This window comes from Homalodisca vitripennis, chromosome 5 (genome assembly GCF_021130785.1).
Source record: "Homalodisca vitripennis isolate AUS2020 chromosome 5, UT_GWSS_2.1, whole genome shotgun sequence".
Lineage (NCBI taxonomy): Eukaryota > Metazoa > Arthropoda > Insecta > Hemiptera > Cicadellidae > Homalodisca > Homalodisca vitripennis.
The window spans coordinates 23,683,932-23,704,376 of NC_060211.1; the positions used below are offsets into that span (position 1 = coordinate 23,683,932).

General features: G+C 29.6%; 1 protein-coding gene across 1 annotated transcript in view; it reads right to left on the reverse strand.

Annotated features, from left to right (window-relative positions):
• Nucleotides 1–20,445, reverse strand: part of LOC124363385 — a 43,660-nt gene that overhangs the window by 14,086 nt on the left and 9,129 nt on the right. The window contains 1 exon segment of the mRNA XM_046818635.1: nucleotides 17,005–17,129. Within this exon segment, the coding sequence (XP_046674591.1) occupies nucleotides 17,005–17,129 (125 nt within the window).

The window sequence follows — 20,445 nt, forward strand, 5'->3', positions numbered from 1 at the left end:
AAATTTAAAGAAAGAAGACTTCAAACATACAAATCATTTTATACAGGATGGACTGAATGAAATTATAGAAAGACAGCCAAATGACGAAGAAGAAATCTTTAAAAATTCTATCTGGAAAAGGCATATTTCCTTATGAATTTATCGACAGTATTGAAAAACTTGATTACACAGAAGAATTGAGAATTCAAGATTTCTATTCACTTTTTGACAGACGAGAGCATATCTGAGAAAGATTATCAACACTACTTGAGCGTTTGGAACAAATTAAAAGAGAAAAATCTAGGAAATTACTCTGATCTCTATAACATTCAAGATGTTCTATTGCTCGCTGATATCTTTGAAAATTTTAGGAATATTTGTTTGAATTGCTATAAGCTTGATCCAGCACATTATCTAACAGCTCCAAGTCTCGCATGGGATGCTATGTTAAAATTAACGAAAATTGAAGCTTCAACTGATACACGATTACGATATGTATTTGATGATCGAAAAAGGTATTGCGGAGGCATTTCTCAGTGTATTAAACGATATGTGAAAGCAAATAACAAATATTTAAAAAAGATTTTTGATAAGACAAAGCCCGAAAACTATTTACTCTATCTCGATGCAAACAACCTTTATGGGTATGGTCTTATGCAAAGTTTACCATACGGCGATATCAAGTGGATGGATCCTAAAACGTATACAAAAGAAGAGTGGCAAGAAACAATTTTAGAACTCACTGGCGACGAAGATTATGGCTATATTCTCGAAGTCGATCTTGGATATCCAACAAATTTACACGAACATCACAAGGATTTACCTCTTGCTCCAGAACATTTTAAAAACAAACTTTGCACAACTCTACTGGATAAAACTGAAATACGTTGTTCATTCGAGAAATTTGAAGTTCTATTTGGAACAAGGTATGATTTTGAAACATGTGAATAGAGTTATTGCATTCGATCAGAAGCCTTTTATGAAAGAATACATTGATTTTAACACAAACATGAGAACCAAAGCTACAAGCGACTTTGAAAAGGACTTTTATAAGCTGATGAACAACTCAGTGTTTGGAAAATCTATGGGAAAATGTGAGAAACAGATGTGATTATTAAGCTTGGAAATGAAGAATTTTCAATGAAACAAGCTAAGAAAACAAATTTCAAATGCTTTAACATCTTTGACGACAACTGTATAGCGAGTCACATGTACAAACAAAAGGTTAAATTTAACAAACCGATTTACAAAGGATTTTCAGTTGTCGACCTCTCAAAATTGCTAATGTACGAGTTTTTATTACAACAAATTAAAGAAGTTTGATCCAGATTTGAATCTGTGTTTACATGGATACAGACAGTTATTTTCTAGAATTGAAACGAGATCCTTTTAAAATTATTAAAGAAAATATAGATGGACTTTGATACAAGTGATTATCCAAAAGATCATGAATGTTTCACTACTAAAAATTAAGAAGTAATAGGGAAATTTCAAAGATGAGTTAAATAGCGAAGTTTTAGAAGAATTTTGTGGTTTAAGGTCTAAGATGTACTCGTACAAATATCTAGATAAAAACCCAGTTAGGTGTAAAGGAATTAAAGATAAGCGTTGTAAATAAAACAATAAATATCGAAAACTTGAAGAGATGTTTGTTCGAAATATAAAGAAGAATTTAAGGGAGATGACAGTCATCAAAAGTTATAAACATGAGTTGTACACTGTGTACCATAAACAAGCTGGCACTGAACGCTAAAGATGATAAGAGAATTGTCCTAGAAAATAAGATCGATACAGGTACCGTATGGCTATAAAACAGATATATTAGAACGAATTAAATAAACTTGGAAACTTTTGATATGTAAATGGAAGATGATTTAATTCACTGTCACAAGTGTAAAAAGAAAACGAAAAATATAGATTCAAAAATCGTTCAAACTCAAAATGGATTGTATAGAATTGCTGCAAAATGTTCAAAATGTAAGACAAAACAAGAGTAAGTTTATAAAGAATCCAAATCCAAACCTGTTAAGCAAGAATTGAAGACTAAAGATGAGATAGAGATTGAAGCTCGAGAAATTCATGCACCAGTACGAAAAAAGTTTAAAAAGAGAAAAATTATAACATTAGGAATTGACAATTTATGGCAGCAGATTTAGTTATAATGTCTAACTATTCAGATCAAAATGATGGAATTTAAGTATATGTTAAATGTTATTGATACTTTCTCAAAATATGCTTGGTCAAGAGCTATCAAAAGAAAAAAACGGCAAGGATATTTCAAAAGCTTCGAAGATATAGTAAAAGAATGCCATAAGGATCAATCACAAACCTCCTAACCTACTTCATACAGATAAGGGTTTAGAGTTTAAAAAATAAAGAATTTAACGATGTTTTGAGGAAATACAACATTAAGATTTATCATACTGAAAACGAAGAGAAATCAAGTATTTAGAGAGATATAACAGAACTCAAAATGAAAGAATAATGAAGGTTCTTTTTGAGATTAATAAAAACTTTAAATGGATCGATATTCTTCAAGAAATCGTAAAGAAATATAACGATACTGTTCATAGCACAACTCAAAATGAAGCCTAAAGACGTAGATAAAGATGCAGAAAAAGAGTTATTAGAGTCGGTTTTTAAGTATGTTCCACCAGAAATTCACACGAAAACTAAATTTAAAGTCAATGATCATGTAAGAATTGTTAGTAAAAAACAAACATTTTCGAACAAATATAAGAACAATTGGTTCAAGAGAAATCTTTGTGATTTATCAAATTAATAACACAGATCCTGTAACTTATAGTATAAAAGATTTAAATAATGAAGAAATAACCGGAAAGTTTTATGAATATGAATTGAAGAAGTCAAAACTGTAATATAAATTTTCTATATATAAATGGCGCATCAAAAGAAATGTACAAAGTGCAAAGAATTTAAAGATTTAAATGAATTTTATAAAGATAAAAATAGGAAAGATGGAAATGCATTATAATTGCAAAGATTGTGAAAGGGAATATCATAAAGAATTATATGATAAAATAGAAAAATTAACTTTGGAAGATAAAGAATGTCTTAAATGTAAAGGAAAACTAAAAAAATTTTCAGAGTTTAATAGTGATCACTATAGTAGAGATAAGAAAAGACTCATATTGTAAAGATTGTGTAAAGAAGAATCACCATAGATTATATTATGAAGATACTCAATGTGAATGTGGAAGAACTATAAAATGTTAAATAATTATCAAAAACATTTACAAACAAAATATCATAAATTCAAGAGTTTAAAAATTTTTCATCGTGTAATAATTTTTTTCTATATAAATGGAGTCTCAAAAGAAATGTACAAAGTTGTCAAGAAGAGAATAGAAAAGACTGTTATTGTAAGGAATTATACGTTAAAATGGACAAATTAACTTTAGAAGAAAAAAAATTGTTACTTTTGTAAAGAAATTAAAAATATTTCTGAAATTTAATAACTGGCAGTATAGTAAAGATAGAAAAGATGCTTTTTGCAAAGATTGTGCTAAAAAAATTTTCAGCGAAAGTTATAAAAACGAAATGCCTTGTGAATATGAAAAAAAAATTCTACGATGGTTACCTAGTTATGCTAAACATTTTACAAACAAAATATAATAAATCGAGAGTTTTTAGTAAAATTTAGAAACATTTTCATCGTGTAATTTTAGATATTCTATAAATCAGTCGAGATTCTGCCATATTTTGTAGTAAAATGATTTCCGTTGTATAAAATATTCAAAGATTCTTTCATTTGGTTATACAGATTGATAGAATTTGGTTCGTCATCAATGAACAAAATCCTCTAATTCAGGATAATTTATTTTTAGATGTTTTAATCGGTTTGGTATTTCTCGTTTCTGAGCTCTGATAACGTAATAAGGCCATTCCCAACATGTGATTCTTCTTAATTAAACACAAAAACATGGTGTTTTTTCTTATCAAAATCTTTACATACCATATCTCTCTTCATTAATTCCATTCGCAATTCTTGATTCTCTATTTTCAATGATTTCATTTCATCTTTAATTTGTAACTGTTTATTATTTCATCTTTTAACTGCTTATTTTCGTTTTCAAGTTTGTACTCGCCATATTTCTAATACTCGGTAAAACTTCTTTTGTAACCCAATTTTTGAAGATTTTTACCTCTTTTTTATGTGAATCTCAAAATTAAAGAATAAAGTCCAGATTCATTGATAAAAACAGTGTCAGGATGAAGATTGTTAAGGGGCCATTCGAATAGCCCCTTGTTTTTTAAGTAAAAATATTGAATTTTGTCATCATCTTCAACATTTAATTTAATTGCGTTTTTTTTGTTTTTTCATAACCTAATATTTCACAACATATCTTTAGCCTTAAACCAATTTACATTGTTTTCGTCTCAACCATCAATCGTTTACAATGTCTTTATTATTGAATATAAGTTGATTATTGAGTAGGTCTACAACTGACTCCATTTAGATAGAAAAGAAATTTAACATTTTTTTATTTCGAGAATAAAAATCCAGATTCATAAATGAAAATAGTGTCAGGATGAAGATTTTGAAAGGGTCTATTGGCATAGACTCTTGTAATTTAATATATTTAAAGGCTATTTTTCTCGTCATTATCAATATTTATTTATGATAGCTTGTCTAGTATTTTCATATTCTAATACTTCTGCAACATCTTTAGCTTAAACCAGATACATTGTTTTAGTCTACAATCGTTACAATATTCTTTGTTATTGAATGTAGGTCTACAACTGACTCCATTTAAACTAGTAATTTTTATTTTTGAGAATAAAAGCCCAGATTCATTAATGAAAACAGTGTTTTTTTTGAAAGTTTCAAGGCCGGGGCGAATCACCCCTACCTTCAGAATGTATGTTTTTCGAAGCTCCTTTTTTATTTATATTTATGGGGGTCCATTTTAATCCTTTTCAATCTTAAATATATTGTTGTTTTACTCTCATTATTTAATAAATTTCCCTCAGAGTCTTGAATAGGTCAGAACGATTTTTTGAATTCTTTTAATATTTTTTCTAATTTGGAATATAATCGATTTCATTCGGTGTTTTTCACTGATTTTTGATCCATAAGCAACATTTGGGAAAAATGTGTACAAAAATTTTCAGATTCTTTGTGTAAATGTTTCGGTATGATTTTCAAAACTAGTTCAACGAGATTGCAGTGCACTTCAAATTACATCGAACGGTCTAAATTTTGGCGTTTTATTTCCTAAAATACCTGATTTGGCTCAATAGTTTCTTGAACAAACCCTAATAAATCTACAATAATTGCTGAAAACATTATTCTTACTGGTGATTTTATTTGAATTTTATAGAGAGATAATTTTTTTGCATTTCAAAACTTGTTTTTCGTCAAAGTTTAAAGATTTATCTGATTGTTTGAAAGTTTTCAGATAATTTTTAAGGGAATTTTTTTATTTGATCGAAAGTATAATATCCTTTGTTTAAACCATAATATTTTGTTATGTTCTTCTCACTAAATCCTATACAATAAGGAGAACTTTCACTAATATTTATTACAAAATTGTCAGAATAAAAACCGCTTAAACCGATAAAATTAATTTGATTCTTCCTCTAAGTGTATAGGATGTTCCAAGTTTAAAACTAATTTAGAGCTTTTTCTGAAGTCAACTTGAACAGCTTCATTTTCGCAAGCGTTGCTTCAAGATGAAAATCTTCTATTTAAATGGAGAAATTTTTAAAGCAAAAAGATCAGATAAAACTTCAAACGTTTGAAGAAAATAAGAAAGATCAACCAATCAGATTGTTAATTGTTGGTTCAAGTGGATGTGGAAAAACAACTTTATTATTGAATTTTATCTACAATAGGTTGATTCCTTATTCCAATTTGTATGTTTTTAGTAAATCTTTAGAACAAGACGCCTATAAAAAATTTACAAGAAAGATTTGAAAATATTGAGGAAAAAACTTAAACAAAAAAATATCACATTTTTATAATGCTTCTGAGGACATAGTTCCGTTAAGCGAATGTAAACCGAATTCTTTAATCGTTTTGATGATTGTATTTTGGAAAATCAAGGACGTTATCAAGGAATATTTCGTAATGTCCTCGTCTTAAAAATATCTCTTGTATCTATCTTCTCAATGCTTTTTCAAAGGTTGATAAACAAGTTATTAGAGAAATTAATTTGAATATGTTGTGTGTTTTTAAGCAAGACGATCACTATTCGAGAAAAGATTTACAACAATTATGTGGGATCTGATATGAGTTTTAAACCACTTTAATGAATTGTGTGATAAAATTTGGAAAGAAGACTATGGATTTTTAACTATTAATCTAACTTTGAAGCCTAAAAATGGTAAATATTTGAATAAATTTTCCAATATAAACGTGTGATAATCTAGTTGTTTTCATGATTTTACGTTCACGTTTACGTTTCGTGTTCTCGTTTTTACGTTCCACGTTCACGTTCCTCGTTCACGTTCCACGTTCACGTTCATGTTTCACGTTCGTGTTTACGTTTCACGTTCATGTTTTACGTTCGTGTTTACGTTTCACGTTCGTGTTTCACGTTCGTGTTTCACGTTCCACGTTCACGATTTACGTTTCCACGTTCACGTTTTTACGGTTCCACGTTTTCAAAATTTTCCTAAATAAATGGCGAACGTAACTTCTGAAGAAGCGATAAAAACTTGATCAAATCGAAAAGAAATTAATCAAAGAATTTAAAGAAACAGATTCGAATGGATGAAGAAGAACAAGAACTTATTCAAAAAATTAATCAACCTGTAACTTCTGCAATAAAAAAATGTTGAGGGCAAAATTGAAAATGTTTTAAAGCGATAATCAAAATTTGATGAATTTGGTTCCAGTTGTGCGACAATTTGCTGATATTTCGATTCCAGAATCTGAGTTTGAATTGCCAAAATACCATCTTCAACACCATTTAGACCTCGAATCATTGAAGACTCTACCCATAGTTGAACCAATAAGTCCTGGAACAAACGGATATAATAATTGGTGAAAAATTGGTAAAAAATTTCTTCCTAGAGCAAAGGATGATAAATTTGGTTTGTATTGGGACAGAAAAAAGAAAAGTTTTATGATTGGAAATTTGCCCGTAAATTTTTTGAACATAATGATATCATTATTAATGAAAAAACATATGAAGGTTACTCAGGGTTTATGGAGATTATTAACAGGCACTGATGTTCCAAAAGACGGTTTATTATTCTGAAGAAGACTTGAAAAAGTATACTGAAATTTTATGGAAATCTGATTCAATTTACAAAAATAATGATCCATCAACTAAGAAACCAAAGTCAAGTAAAGGTAAAAAATATCTCAATTTGATTAAACCAATTTGGGAAAAAAGAATCGAAGGATCAGGTGTGAGAAAATACAGTGATAATAAGATTGAATACAGATATATCGACGATTTGACAAAACTCGATGGAATTATTAATTATATTTATGCTCAAGAAAAGGCTGGAAACAACAATTTTTTGAACGAAAAGAAAGCGATAAAGATTTTATTTCGAACAAACTTGATGAAATGATTGAAAAACCTGATGGAATTAAATATTTAAAACGAGTTTTTGCAATAAGTTCATCTATGATTGAGGGTAGTGGACTTTTGAATGATTTTATCAACAATTTACCTTTTGAATTACACGTACCAACTTATCAGTATCTGGGGCCTGGCACAAAACTCGAAAAAAGACTAAAAAGAGGAGATCCTGGTTATAAATAAATTAGATCAAGCTGCTATGGAAACACGATATTAATTATGCAAAACATAGGAGACACAAATTCCAGACATATCGCAGATAAAGTTTTGCAAGATAAGGCAATGGTATAGATTTTTATCAAAAGATGCTAGTTTAGGTGAAAGATTTGTTGCGCTTCCAACAGCTGGAGCAATGTTTTTGAAGAGAAAACTAGGAATGGGAAATCGAAGAGAACTTGAAATTTTAACTATATAAATGGAGGTGAACGTAAACTTCAGCAAAAATCAGAAAGAAAAAATAAAATCCGCTTTAAGAAGAAAATACCCGTTAGTATTCAATTTAAAATAGATCAAACTAAAAAATGGCGAAGATAAGATATTTTTAACAAATAGACAATACAATAAACTCGAAAAACATAAGAAAAACAATAAAGGAACCAGAATAGAATTTTCTTATAATCAGTTGAAAGAACTTAAAAAATGGTGGACTTTTGAAAGATTTATTAGATTTTGGAGAAAATATTCCAGTTGTTAAAAAATGTTGTTCCTTATGTTCGTAAAGCTGCTCCAATCGTTAAAAAAGATGTGATTCCTATTGTTCGAAACATTTTAAATTGGTTAGATAAAGAGTTGGAAGATGTTACAGGATCTGGATTAGATGAAAAAACTTTGAATTACGTGAAATCAAACATTGAAAAAAAAATTTTTAAAACCTTTAACATTCGGAGAATTGGAAGAAATCTGCAAAAATATTAAAACATTTTAGAGGAATCTTCATGAGAGATACATTACCTGAAAAAGTTAAGAAATTTGAATGTGGAATTGTGAATTTAGACTCGATTATGGGAAGTTGGAACGCATTGGATTTGTTATTATAAAAATGATAAGAAATGCATGTTATTTTGATTCGTATGGAAGAATTGAGGACAAACCACCTATAGAATTGATTAAATATTTGAAAAAAATCAAGCGACCTACTACAATATTCTCAGATTCAAGACTATAAAGATCCCCCAATTTGTGGTCAATTATGTGTTTTTTGTGTTGAATGAACTGAGTAATGGTAAAGATTTTAAAGAAGTTTGTTAACAAATTATTGCTTAAATAAATATGGATTCACAAAATATTTTGACGTATTTGGAACACAAATTATTCAAAAATGTAGATAATAGTTTTGAATTTTGATAGTTTGAGAAATGAGTTTGATAACAAGTTAGAAAATGTATTACAAAACCTTCCAGATTCAGATATGTTTGCTGTCGAGATTTAAGATTTTTAAAGCAGAATATGATAACAAACTTGCAAATTTCATGAGTTCTAAATGAAGTTGCTGATAAAATAAAAACATTGGAAAAAGAAGTTGATGATGGTGTAAAAAAATTATTTACCAATTTAATGTCTCACATCGAAAAAGCTGATGAAATTACTGAAGCGATCAAAGTTGAAAAGAATTATGGTTAGTTTGGCTAATAAGAAAAGAATTGTCGGTGTTATCGACCTGGTATTGACAAACATGATGTTGTTGTTAAAGAACAAATTTAAAACCTCTAAAATTATCAGAAAACATCGATATTGTTGATTTACATGATCCGAATGTTAAAAATGCCTTAGATTTTAAAGAAAAAGAATTTAGCAGTGTTAGTAAAGGAATTAATCCATTTGATGTTGTTGTAATGATTCAATTAGAAGATCATATTAAAATGTTTAATGAACTAAACAAAAATTACGAGAATCATAAACAGCATGTTAAAGATTTTACAACAGAAGTCTATGACAAGTTAGAAGCCAGAAAATAGAAGATCAGTAGACGATGTTGGTGAAATTACTTGATTAAAGTAAATAAACTAGAAGAAAACTTTGATATATATAAAAAATACTGTTAATGAAATAATTAGTGTAGCAGTTAACAAAATTCTGGAAAATTTTGATACAAAGTTTTAATGAGAAAATAAACTTTTTTGAAGATTTTGGTACACGTTTCAATGAGAAAATAACACATAATAATGAATTACTTAAAAGTATAGATGATCGATACTCTTTATATCTCGATAAAGTAAATAAACTAGAAGAAAACTTTAATAAATTTAAAGAAGATGTCCGATAAAACTTTTGAAAACATCGACAACAGAATTTAATGGAGTAGGTGGTTACGATGACTAATTTTCCATATATAAATGGCGCTCATATACTGTGTGAGGTGCAAAGAGAAAACTGCCACAAACGATATACAATTACTATGCAAACATTAACGGAGTTAAGAGAATTTCTGGAAAATGTGCTGAATGTAACTCAAAAAAGAGCCAATTTATAAAAAACTTGATTTTGAAATTTTTTTCTTAATAAATAGAGATGGCGGGACATTACAGTGCTTTCGATCTTTTTATAATGCAACACGAAAGAGATTTGAAAAAAAAGAACATTGGGATGATATTTCTCAAAAATATGAATTATCCGAAGATATGATGAGATTATACGTAAACAAATTGAATTGGTATAACATTGCTAAATATCAAACTTTATCATCAGAGTTCATTCAAGAAAATATACATTATCAATTAAAAGATCATATGTCTGTTCTTTGTCTCTATCAACACTTGAGTATAAAGTTTTTGGATGAAAATAAAGATACAGTTGATTGGAACAATATTATAGATAGCGGTTACTATCCTGTGCAAATTTTATTGAAATATGTGACCGAGATCGCAAAATTTTAAGGAAGAGAATCCTGAATATGACGAAGTAGATCATTAAAAATGACTCTAATCTTTTTAATTATTTTACTAAAATTTATAATCTTTTCTTAATAAAAACGTACATTAGATCGATGAAAAAATGATACACGATGTTTAAAATTTCTCTTATTAAATGGCGGACTACAGAAAATATGCTAGTGATATTGAAAGGGCGGAGTTTAAAAATTTCTATCCAATTAGTAAACAACATTTGAATGAACCGAATAAAAGAAACTGAGTTTAATATTGATTTTGGAGATAACTTTTGCTCGTCTAAACTTCCAGTTTTATATTTCTGGAACTTTAACAAAAACAAGATGGTCAAGCATATCTTGGGAACTGATAATGTTAGATTAATCGATAATTTTATAACCGTTTTTATTTTCTAAGATTGAAGTAAGAAAACACAATAAATTGATAGAAGAAGTCGAAAACTGTGGCCAATTAAGCACAATTAAAGGAACTATTTTGTATTCAAAAAGTGATGTTATTTCTCAAACTTCTAATGGCTTTGAATCAGATTTTAAAATTTGGTGTTTTTGAAGCAGCTGGAAATTTATCTCATTTTTGGATTAGGATTTTTTGAAAATGTTACTATTCCGATCTATAAAGGAGGATTTTATCTAAGTTTTATAAGAGCAGAAGACGATGATGTGATTCTGAAGACTGCAACTGGAAATGTTATGCCTGTTGATGGAAAAATAACAATTACAGATTTTTTTATTAGAGTTCCAATGATTGATTATAAAATCACGAGTAAAATTAGGTTGATTGATGAAATTAACAAAAAGTCAAAACATTATGTTTAATTTTCTAGATTGGCAATGTATTGAACAAAAAGGTATTTCCGGAACAACTTATTCGTTCGATATCACAAATATTTATAGAAATATCTTCAATCCCAAGTTCGTTATTATCGGACTTTTTCAAACAGATAGACAGAATAATCAAGAAAAAAATCCTTCAAAGTTTGATAGTTTGGATGTTAAAAATATCAGAGTAAAATTGAACGGTTTCTTATTATCCAGATGAATTACAAAAATTTAAACATTTCCGGAGGTCTTTTTCAGAATCATGTATCAGATGTATCAAGATTTTAAGAAAGTTTACTGTAATAATAAGGAAATGTATTTACAATCCTAAAGAATTTTTAGCGAATAGACCTATTTATGTCATTGATACAACAAAGAGTTTGACAAATATTTCTGGTTCAAAAGAACGATATAATTATCAATATGGATTTTTCAAAAAGCTGTTACAAACGCGATTTGTTATGTTGTTGTTGTCTCTGAGAAATTTTTAGCCTATGATGTGATTAAGAACGATATTAGAGAAATTCAGTAAAAATCACGTTATTTTTCACTATTATTCATCGGATAATTTTAAAACTTTACAGAATTGTTAAAGACATTGATATAAGTATTCATTTTTAATTTCAAAAGAATATCTTAAAAAAATGGGGGTGATATTAACAAAAAACTATTCCAAGGTCATCTTAAGGGTTGGACCGGAAGTTATGATTTTAAAAAATACTTTAATATTTACTGATCCTATATACCAAATTTCAGCAAAAAAGCTCCAATAGTTCTCGAGATATAAGAGTTTTAAGATAAGGGATGATTGGGGTAGTTTTTTGAAAATTTTGTTATTTTTCATGAAAATTTTAAGTTGAACTCGCTTGTTTTTGAAGTTTCAGATTTTTCTGATAATTTTTTTATTTTTTTATGAATATTAAGAAATAGGGATGATTTCACCCTTATGGATTAAGTTAAGTCGAAAGAGTTAAGTATTTACTATATGTGTACAAAATTTATTAAAATCGGTTGAGTGGTTTTTGAAATATAAAATTATTAATAAACTTGTAAACTAGCACTCCTAATTGAACAACTTATATAGCAGAGATATAGCTTATATCTTTCGAGACTCTCCGTAGCTCAGTTGGTAAGACGCTTGCCTTCAAAGCCTGAGGTTCTGGGTTCAAATCCCAGAGCTTCAGGCGCGCTTTTTATTGAGGAAGACATGGTTGTCGTTCAGTGGTTGGGGACAAGTCTTTACACGAGTGGCCATAGTGTAATGACTATAGAACAAGCCGAGTAATGACAACTGTGGTTGGCGCGCCATTTGCTTCCTCACCTTTTCCACTTCATTCCTTAATTCCTTCTCTTCCTTAATTCGTACATTCCTTCTCTTCCATCCTTAATTCGTTCATTACATTCATCATTCACATCATTCATTAATACAACATTACACTTACAAAACACCCAACACAAATTCCCTAATTGTAATCTCTCCATCAACTTCTACACAGTAGTTACCAAAGAAAAAATGAGAACTTGGGGAACAAAAAAATTCCAGAGTTCTAAGACCCGAATTACAGCTCCTAGCCATTAACTTGGTTGGACAGTAGCAGTGCAGGGCCAAGTCTCTAAACAATAGACACCGTAGAAGTTGAATGTGATGTTGATTCCATAGCGCAAAACACGCACACTAACAACACTACACCAAAGACACAATCATTCATTTTGTCTTTTACAATAATTGATGATGTTCATATTATTCTCTTTCATTCCTTCTAAAACTTCAAAAATATACTCTTTCGCCACTGAAAAATCTCGATTTCTTCCGGAATAATATCTTTTGTAGTCATAGACAAAATATCCTAAATAGTTGAATAATAAAATAAAATCATTTCTTTTTTATCTCGGTAGTTGAAATATAAACACAAACATTTGCGCTGAAAAATTTATATCTCGGCAGAGTTAGTTCCATAATCTCCATTTATTGAAAAAAATCTTTTTGTTTAAATGGAAGAGTATAATGCCAACTGTTACAAGTGTTCTAATAGAGGAGGAAAATTATCGATAAAAGATATTTAGTTTGTAGAGGTTGTAATTTAATTTTGTTAGAAAGACCTAAAACCTAAGAAATTTCGAAATAAATTAACACATTTGAATAACCTGCTTACAAAATTGCCAATATGGAGACAAGAAGCAAACAAAATTTGTTACAGAATTTTAGAAAACAGAATAAAAATTTTTACTTATCTCTTGGAACCATTGACAAAATTATTTTCCTTTTCAAAGAATACATTAGGTTTGTAGGTATCGATACACACGTTTATTATGAAAAAGATATTACCTTTATTTTTTCATTATCTGGATGTTGAATTTGTTTATGATTTTGAACCAGAAATCCTCGATGATTTTATAGTACATTTGGAGAAATTAAACGAAGAACCTCTTGAAAAGAATGCGGTTTTTACTCACATTCTCCCCGACTTCTCGAGTGAAGGTTAGCGAATTTCATTTTTTTTCCGTCTTTAAATTTTTTTCTATTTAAATGGAGTTCTTGACAAGAGTTTAAATGATATTGGAGAATGTAAGTTTAAAGAGTATAAGAAGTTAAATGAATTGGAAGAAAGGAAAGAAAACATAGAATCTTGAAAATTTGGGAGAAAATGAAGGATAAATTCGGGTTTACAATAATTTGCCGAGTTTGGAAAATTGTAAAGTACACTTGCCGAAACAGATTTTTGACTGTTTTGGATGAGAAAAAGATTAAAGAATTAAACAAAAATGAAAAATTACACTTGGTTGTTACTGGAAAGAAGACTATTAAAGATAAAGAAATTATAACAATTAACTTTGTAGAATAAAGTCTTAACTCTAAAACTTGCAGTCCCTCCCCACGTCATAGTATTGTTTTGATAACCATAGTTGGTGTCTTTCTTCATAGGAATCACATGGAATATTAATCTACAGTAATACCTTTTGTTTCACACAAAATGTGGCTATATTCTATAAGAAAAATTCTATAATGCTCTTTAATGAATTGTGTTGATAAATCTTGATACTCACAAAATTCCTAAGAAATTCATCAATTAAGTCTTGATTATCTTGAAAGAACGTATAATATGGGAAAAAATGTCATAAAAAAACGATGAAAACTCTCTGTTTGTTTATTTTTTACTTTCTTTTCAATATTCTTTCGTAATTTTAAATTAAATATGTAATCCCTTACTTTTTTTAGTTTTTTGCCGATAGTAAAACACTCCATTAGACGTTTTTTCTGCAAAAGACTTTACAAGTTCTTTGAATCTGTATCATTTAAGGAAAGTATCAACTGTTCTTTAAAATGTTTTGGTAATCTCGTTGAACTCGTTAAAATTTTCTTTCTTTGTAAGTTTTTGAAATGCTTAGAAAACTGAAGAGAGCTTGGTGAGTTCATGTTGTTTATTTAGTAGAAAAGTTTTTTATTAAAGTACAGTATGTTTTTAGTAAAAATGTTTTAAATTGATTAAATTTTATTAAGATAAATCCTTTATTCGTAGCAGATTTGACAACATTTTACAAAGCACAGCTTAAGAAAGTAGAAGCAAACAGCTGTAGATTTGGTTAATTTTTCATTCCACAGAGTAGATAGTAATGTGCCGATCCTGGATCGCTTTTGGAGACGAACGACTGTAGATTCGGTTAATTTTTCATTGAGATTTGCTGTGTTATTTCTCAGCTTCCTTTATGGTACATTGAACAGTATTTTACATTGCTTTTCGGTCGGCTCCGAAAGTGCGCCAGGAACCCCATATTACTATCTACTAATGGCTTTGTTCTGACTACTGTTTCTACTGCTGTTTATTGTCTGAACTTGAACAATTCGTCTATGCCCTTCTAAATAGCTGAATACCCAATCTCTAGCCCTGCCTTGAAATCTTAGTGCAGCCAGTTTATGCAGTACCAATAAAATTTGCTTCCTAAACAGTCAAATGCTTTGCTGTAATCTAGCAAAACAGCTGAAAAATGGTCGTTTTCTTCTAATTGATCTGTAATAAACTTAACCAAGCTTGTAATGGACCAACAGTTAACTTCCCTTGAGAGATTCATGCTGGGTGTTACTTAGGAGATTGTTAAGTTCAAGGTGTTGCAGTATTTTCCTTAGTACAATTTTCTCAATTGTTTTGGAAAATGTGGATAAGAGTGATATAGTCGATAGTTTTTTTGGATCTGTACTCGTAGATGTAGCTTTTTTATGCTTGGGGTAGATTTTAGATCATTTCAGTGAAGATTGGAATTGTCACAGACAGAATGATTATTTATTTTCGAGATATTGTGCGGATGGAAAAATAAACATACAGGTAGAAATTAAATTTGTCCAGCTTCCCTGAGTGATAGGCTTTACTAATCCATATTATAGTCATATACCTCATTAAAACAAACAAATATAATTTAGATTTTATTAAAACATGTTAAATTTTGAAAAAAAAAAATTTATAAAAATGGGAGGAACTATTAATATTATATATTGAAAACATTGCTTATAATCATCTTGATAAGATTAATTATTTAAAATGCTTACTGCTTTTCCTTTGCTTTGTGAAAACCTTAAGCACCCATTCTGTTATCCTTTTTTTTATTTATGAGGAGGCTCAAGTCCCCCCCCCCCAAATTTTGCACAAGAGTACAATTAAAATTTCACTTCAGTTGTTTGTTTTAAACTAGAACACATTTTTTACGTCTTTGCCCTAAATACTTTAACATTGATTTGAAGATGTCCCAACACTCTATTTTTGGAGGATATTTTTACTATTTACACCACCCAGTGTGCCAGACTCCCATCCCCAGTAATACTAATGTTCTATATACTACCATTGATTATCCCAAAACGTTGCAAATGAGAGTCTTAACATACATCACACATTCTAAAATGTAAAGGCTATGCACTGTTAAAATATTTAGTTCAGTGAAATGATTTTTAACTGATTCTTCCTTATCAATTTTTAACATTATTCGCAGTGCTTTTTTTTGCAAGATCCTTTTTTATCCTTTTTTTTATTTATGAGGAGGCTCAAGTCCCCCCCCCCAAATTTTGAAAGGTACAATTAAAATTTCACTCAGTTGTTTGTTTTAAACTAGAACACATTTTTTACGTCTTTGCCCTAAAACTTTCCCTCGGGGGAAGATTCCCAAGCCTCTATTTTTGTAGGATATTTTATACTATTTACACCACCCAGTGGTGCCAGACTCCCATCTCCAGTAATAATGTTCTATATACACCACTGATTATCCTAAAACGTTGCAAGTGAGAGTGAAATTTTCCAAAATAGGAGATAGGTATCATATCTCTACTATTAAATATTTTCATTTTCTGATTAAATTGTAACACATCAAATACATATTACTTTTATATTTCTTTGTCATTTTTGTTAACAAATGATATTTGTTTTTTACGGATTATTTTACAAAATGTTGTTTTTTACACAACACAGCTTGGGGAAAGTACTAAAATTTGACGTTGTGAACTCAGTTTGTGGTGTGCATTGTACTATTTAAATAAAGTACAAAGTTATTTGCAATGAATTGTGAATATTATTGTTTATTTAAAGCTTTATCATGAAGTACTTTACCTGTGAATAATTTAGAACAACCTACTCGTACATAAATAGTCCACAAAGGTAAAAACTAGTCTCCATCATAAACAACTTTTTGACACATTGTTTGAGAGAGTTGGTAAACCTTTTAGGAAAAATTGAAACACAATCACTTTTAAGAACAAAAATGTTTATTTGGGGCACTCACCTGAAGTATCAACTTCTTTAGACTCATCTTCCACTTCAGCAGCATCCTGCAGGGGTGACAATGTCTGTATATGCACCTGCTCACTGCCCTTATCCATGTTGGAAAGCACAGAGGTACTGTTAGTGCTAGTCAAGCCTCACCTGTTTTATCTAATCGTCTGTGCTGTATTGATAAGCTATCACTGTGCTTTAGAACAGCTATAGATGATTTTGTATGGAAAGAATTGCATTCTGTGTGTTTGTCCCAACTCAAGGACAAATAGTTGTTATTTTTTCAACTTTTGCAACAAATAATTTATGTATTGCCTAATGTTTCACCTGTTCTATGGGTTTTCAAGAATCGTGAGGGTATGAAACAGCATTACTCAGGTAATTCTGAATATTTGTCTGCAATAATGTACACAAATTAATACACAAAAGTTGTCAGTCTATCTGTAGGATGTATTTCTTGTGCCAAAAATCATTCAGATAGCTGAGCTGACTTTTGGCATAGCTATTTTCAGCATTTTAAAAATTATAAAATAATTTTAATGTTAGTTTTGTAAGTAAAAATATAAAAATCATTTTATAAACACATAGTGTAAAAAATTATTTAATTTATTCAAGTCTGTTGTACATACTGGCTTCTGAAACCTTTAAATTAGTATTTTCTCATAAACTGATCTATTGCACTATATTTCAATACTGCTAATAATTCATTAAAGCTACAGCATAACACAATTAGAGAAATTTGACAGCCTTGGAATTGTGGCAGTCACTGATCCCAATTTGGAAACATTTAAGTGATCTGCTTAACTGCTGATTTGCATTGTTAGCTGAGCATTAGCGAAGCCCTTTGCTCTAGGAGATGAAAAATGTAAATTCTGTCTGTTTGTTTTAGTATAACTAAAATTGGCCACTTAAACATGATCATTAACTATCATTCTAAGTCATAACTTAAGTTTAAATATAAATCAAATAAAACCCGTTTGATTCAGAATTAGAAGAAAAGAAAATTAATCTTATACACATAGTCTAAAAGAACCCCCGCACCAACGAAAGATTTATGTTTAAAATTATTCTTCTTACACATCAGAAATGTTTGCCATAGACCATGTTAATTAAATTCACCATTTAAATTTGAAAGTTGTAGATCATTATACATTTACTCTTCCCACATTCTATCTTACATCGGAAAACGTATGATCATTAATTATACTATTACTCTCTGTTAGAAACACACCTTAGATATGGACTAGTGGAGTGGGAGGAATCTTAGCAAGTGATCTCCAGAGAGTATTGGTGTTGTAAAAGAGGGCTATAAGAGCCTTATCAGGGCTAGGCTTCAGGGAAAGTTGTAGAGAAGCATTTATAAGTCTGAAGATCATGACTGTAGTAAAACTCTACATAAAAGAAGTTCTAATGTATGCTGTTGGATAATCTTTGACACAAGGTAGGGAGATCTTCATGACTACAACACCCGATATAGCACAAGATACCATCTCACAGCTCACACCTCTCCCAATATGAGAAGAAACCCTCTTACATTGGCATGAAGCTGCACAACCTGCTGCCAGAGGAAATAAGACGTCTCTTCGGAGGAAGATTGAAGAATGCCCTTACTGACTGGTTAATCCGCAATCCATTCTACTCAGTGGCTGAGTTCCATGAAAGAAGACGATGAACCACTACTTAAACAATTTTGTATTTGTTTAATTTACCTGACACCATTTCAGCACTTAATGTATTTGGAAATAACATGATTTTGTATTTGTACTATATGTTAAATGTTCATTTAAAATTATTTACAAACAATTTTATTTATAAACATAACTGATTTATAAATCTATTAATATATGAACGAGACCTGTAGAAGTAAAAATTTATTTAGCGCATCTAAAATTATCAAACCAGAATACAGTGCAAAATACTTGATAAAATGAAAGGGAGAATGAAAATAAAACACAGATTTAAACAACTAAACACTGATTTTTATTCAGGGAGAGTATTTCTGAATATCTGTCGTGACTATAGAAGCAGTATTAGATCTAGTAACAAAATATACGATCTTGGAACACAGTCATATCACACACTGCTCATTCATTAAAAATTACTTACATTCATTATAAGGGTGATTTTTGAAAACCGCTGTACCATTCGATCCTAAATCCTTCAGAAATCAAAATGTGGATAAAAACAGCTGATCTTGGAACAGAGAATCAATTTTGAAACAGATTACATGGCGAATAATGTACGTTTTTGTTGGGAAATTATACAATAAATAGTACGAGTAGTTTTGAATTAACTTTTAGAGAAGAAACACAATGGAGCCAGCCTACAGTATCTGATTACATATTACAATATTACCTGGCCGTAATGATACTTTCTTGTAAATAAAATTTCAGTAAAGTCAAAATTAGATTTTATAGATGTAGAATTTAAAATCATTTTGCATTTTAACGACAGAGTTAATTTCTGTATAAATTGATTTTTTTTAACTTACAGGGTCAAAACAAGTACATTAATATATTAAAAAACGATAGGAAAATCTGCACCTATAAATATGTTAACAAGATCATTCTATCCATTTAAAAAATTCCAACATCAATCAGGTGGTATAGGTCCACAGGGGCGGATGCAGCATAAGATTTGAAGGGGGGTTCACTACCAAAGAGTCTAGAGTGTATGGGATACCTCCTATATAATAGGGGAGTTCGGGGGCCCTCTTTCCCAAAAATAAAAATAAACCTTTTTTGCGCAATTTGTAGTCTAACATTTTCTTTTATGAAAATTAAAAATATATATTTGGGTAGGGGACATGACTCCTGTAACCCTCCCACTAAATCCGTCACTGGATCTTGATGGCTGCTTCACAAGGACTTCAAGTATTCCGTCTGACTGTAAGTATGGCTCCATTGTGTGAACCCATTATAACAAAATTGTCACTCACAAAGTATCAGGTGCAGGTGTATGTTATTGAACAGCAGATTTATATTATTGTCTTCTTAACACCATAAGGCAAGCCAACAAAATATAATGTAATTTAAATGTACACAATTAGTCTAAAATCAAACAACATATTTGAATGTAATGCTGAAGTATAAATCATATAAAACTAGTTGGTAACTTATGCAAAACTTAAAACTATCTTAATAATAAAACTATTTAATTTAAAGATCTGCCACATTTATGTAACATTTCTAAATTATCACATCAATAACAACATTCAGTTTTAGAATTGCATTTTTTGTGCTTTAAACAACTTTTATATCCAGGCCTGCAAAACATCATTTGGGATACTTTTCATCTTTTTACTCAAACATTCAAAGTTACTGACATTCATTTATCACCGACAATTCATTTTGTTTTGGACCATGGAATTTTGTGATTATAATATAAAACGAAACAAATTAATTTTACATCTATCATGCTTATAAAGATTGAAAAAAAAACAATCATCTTC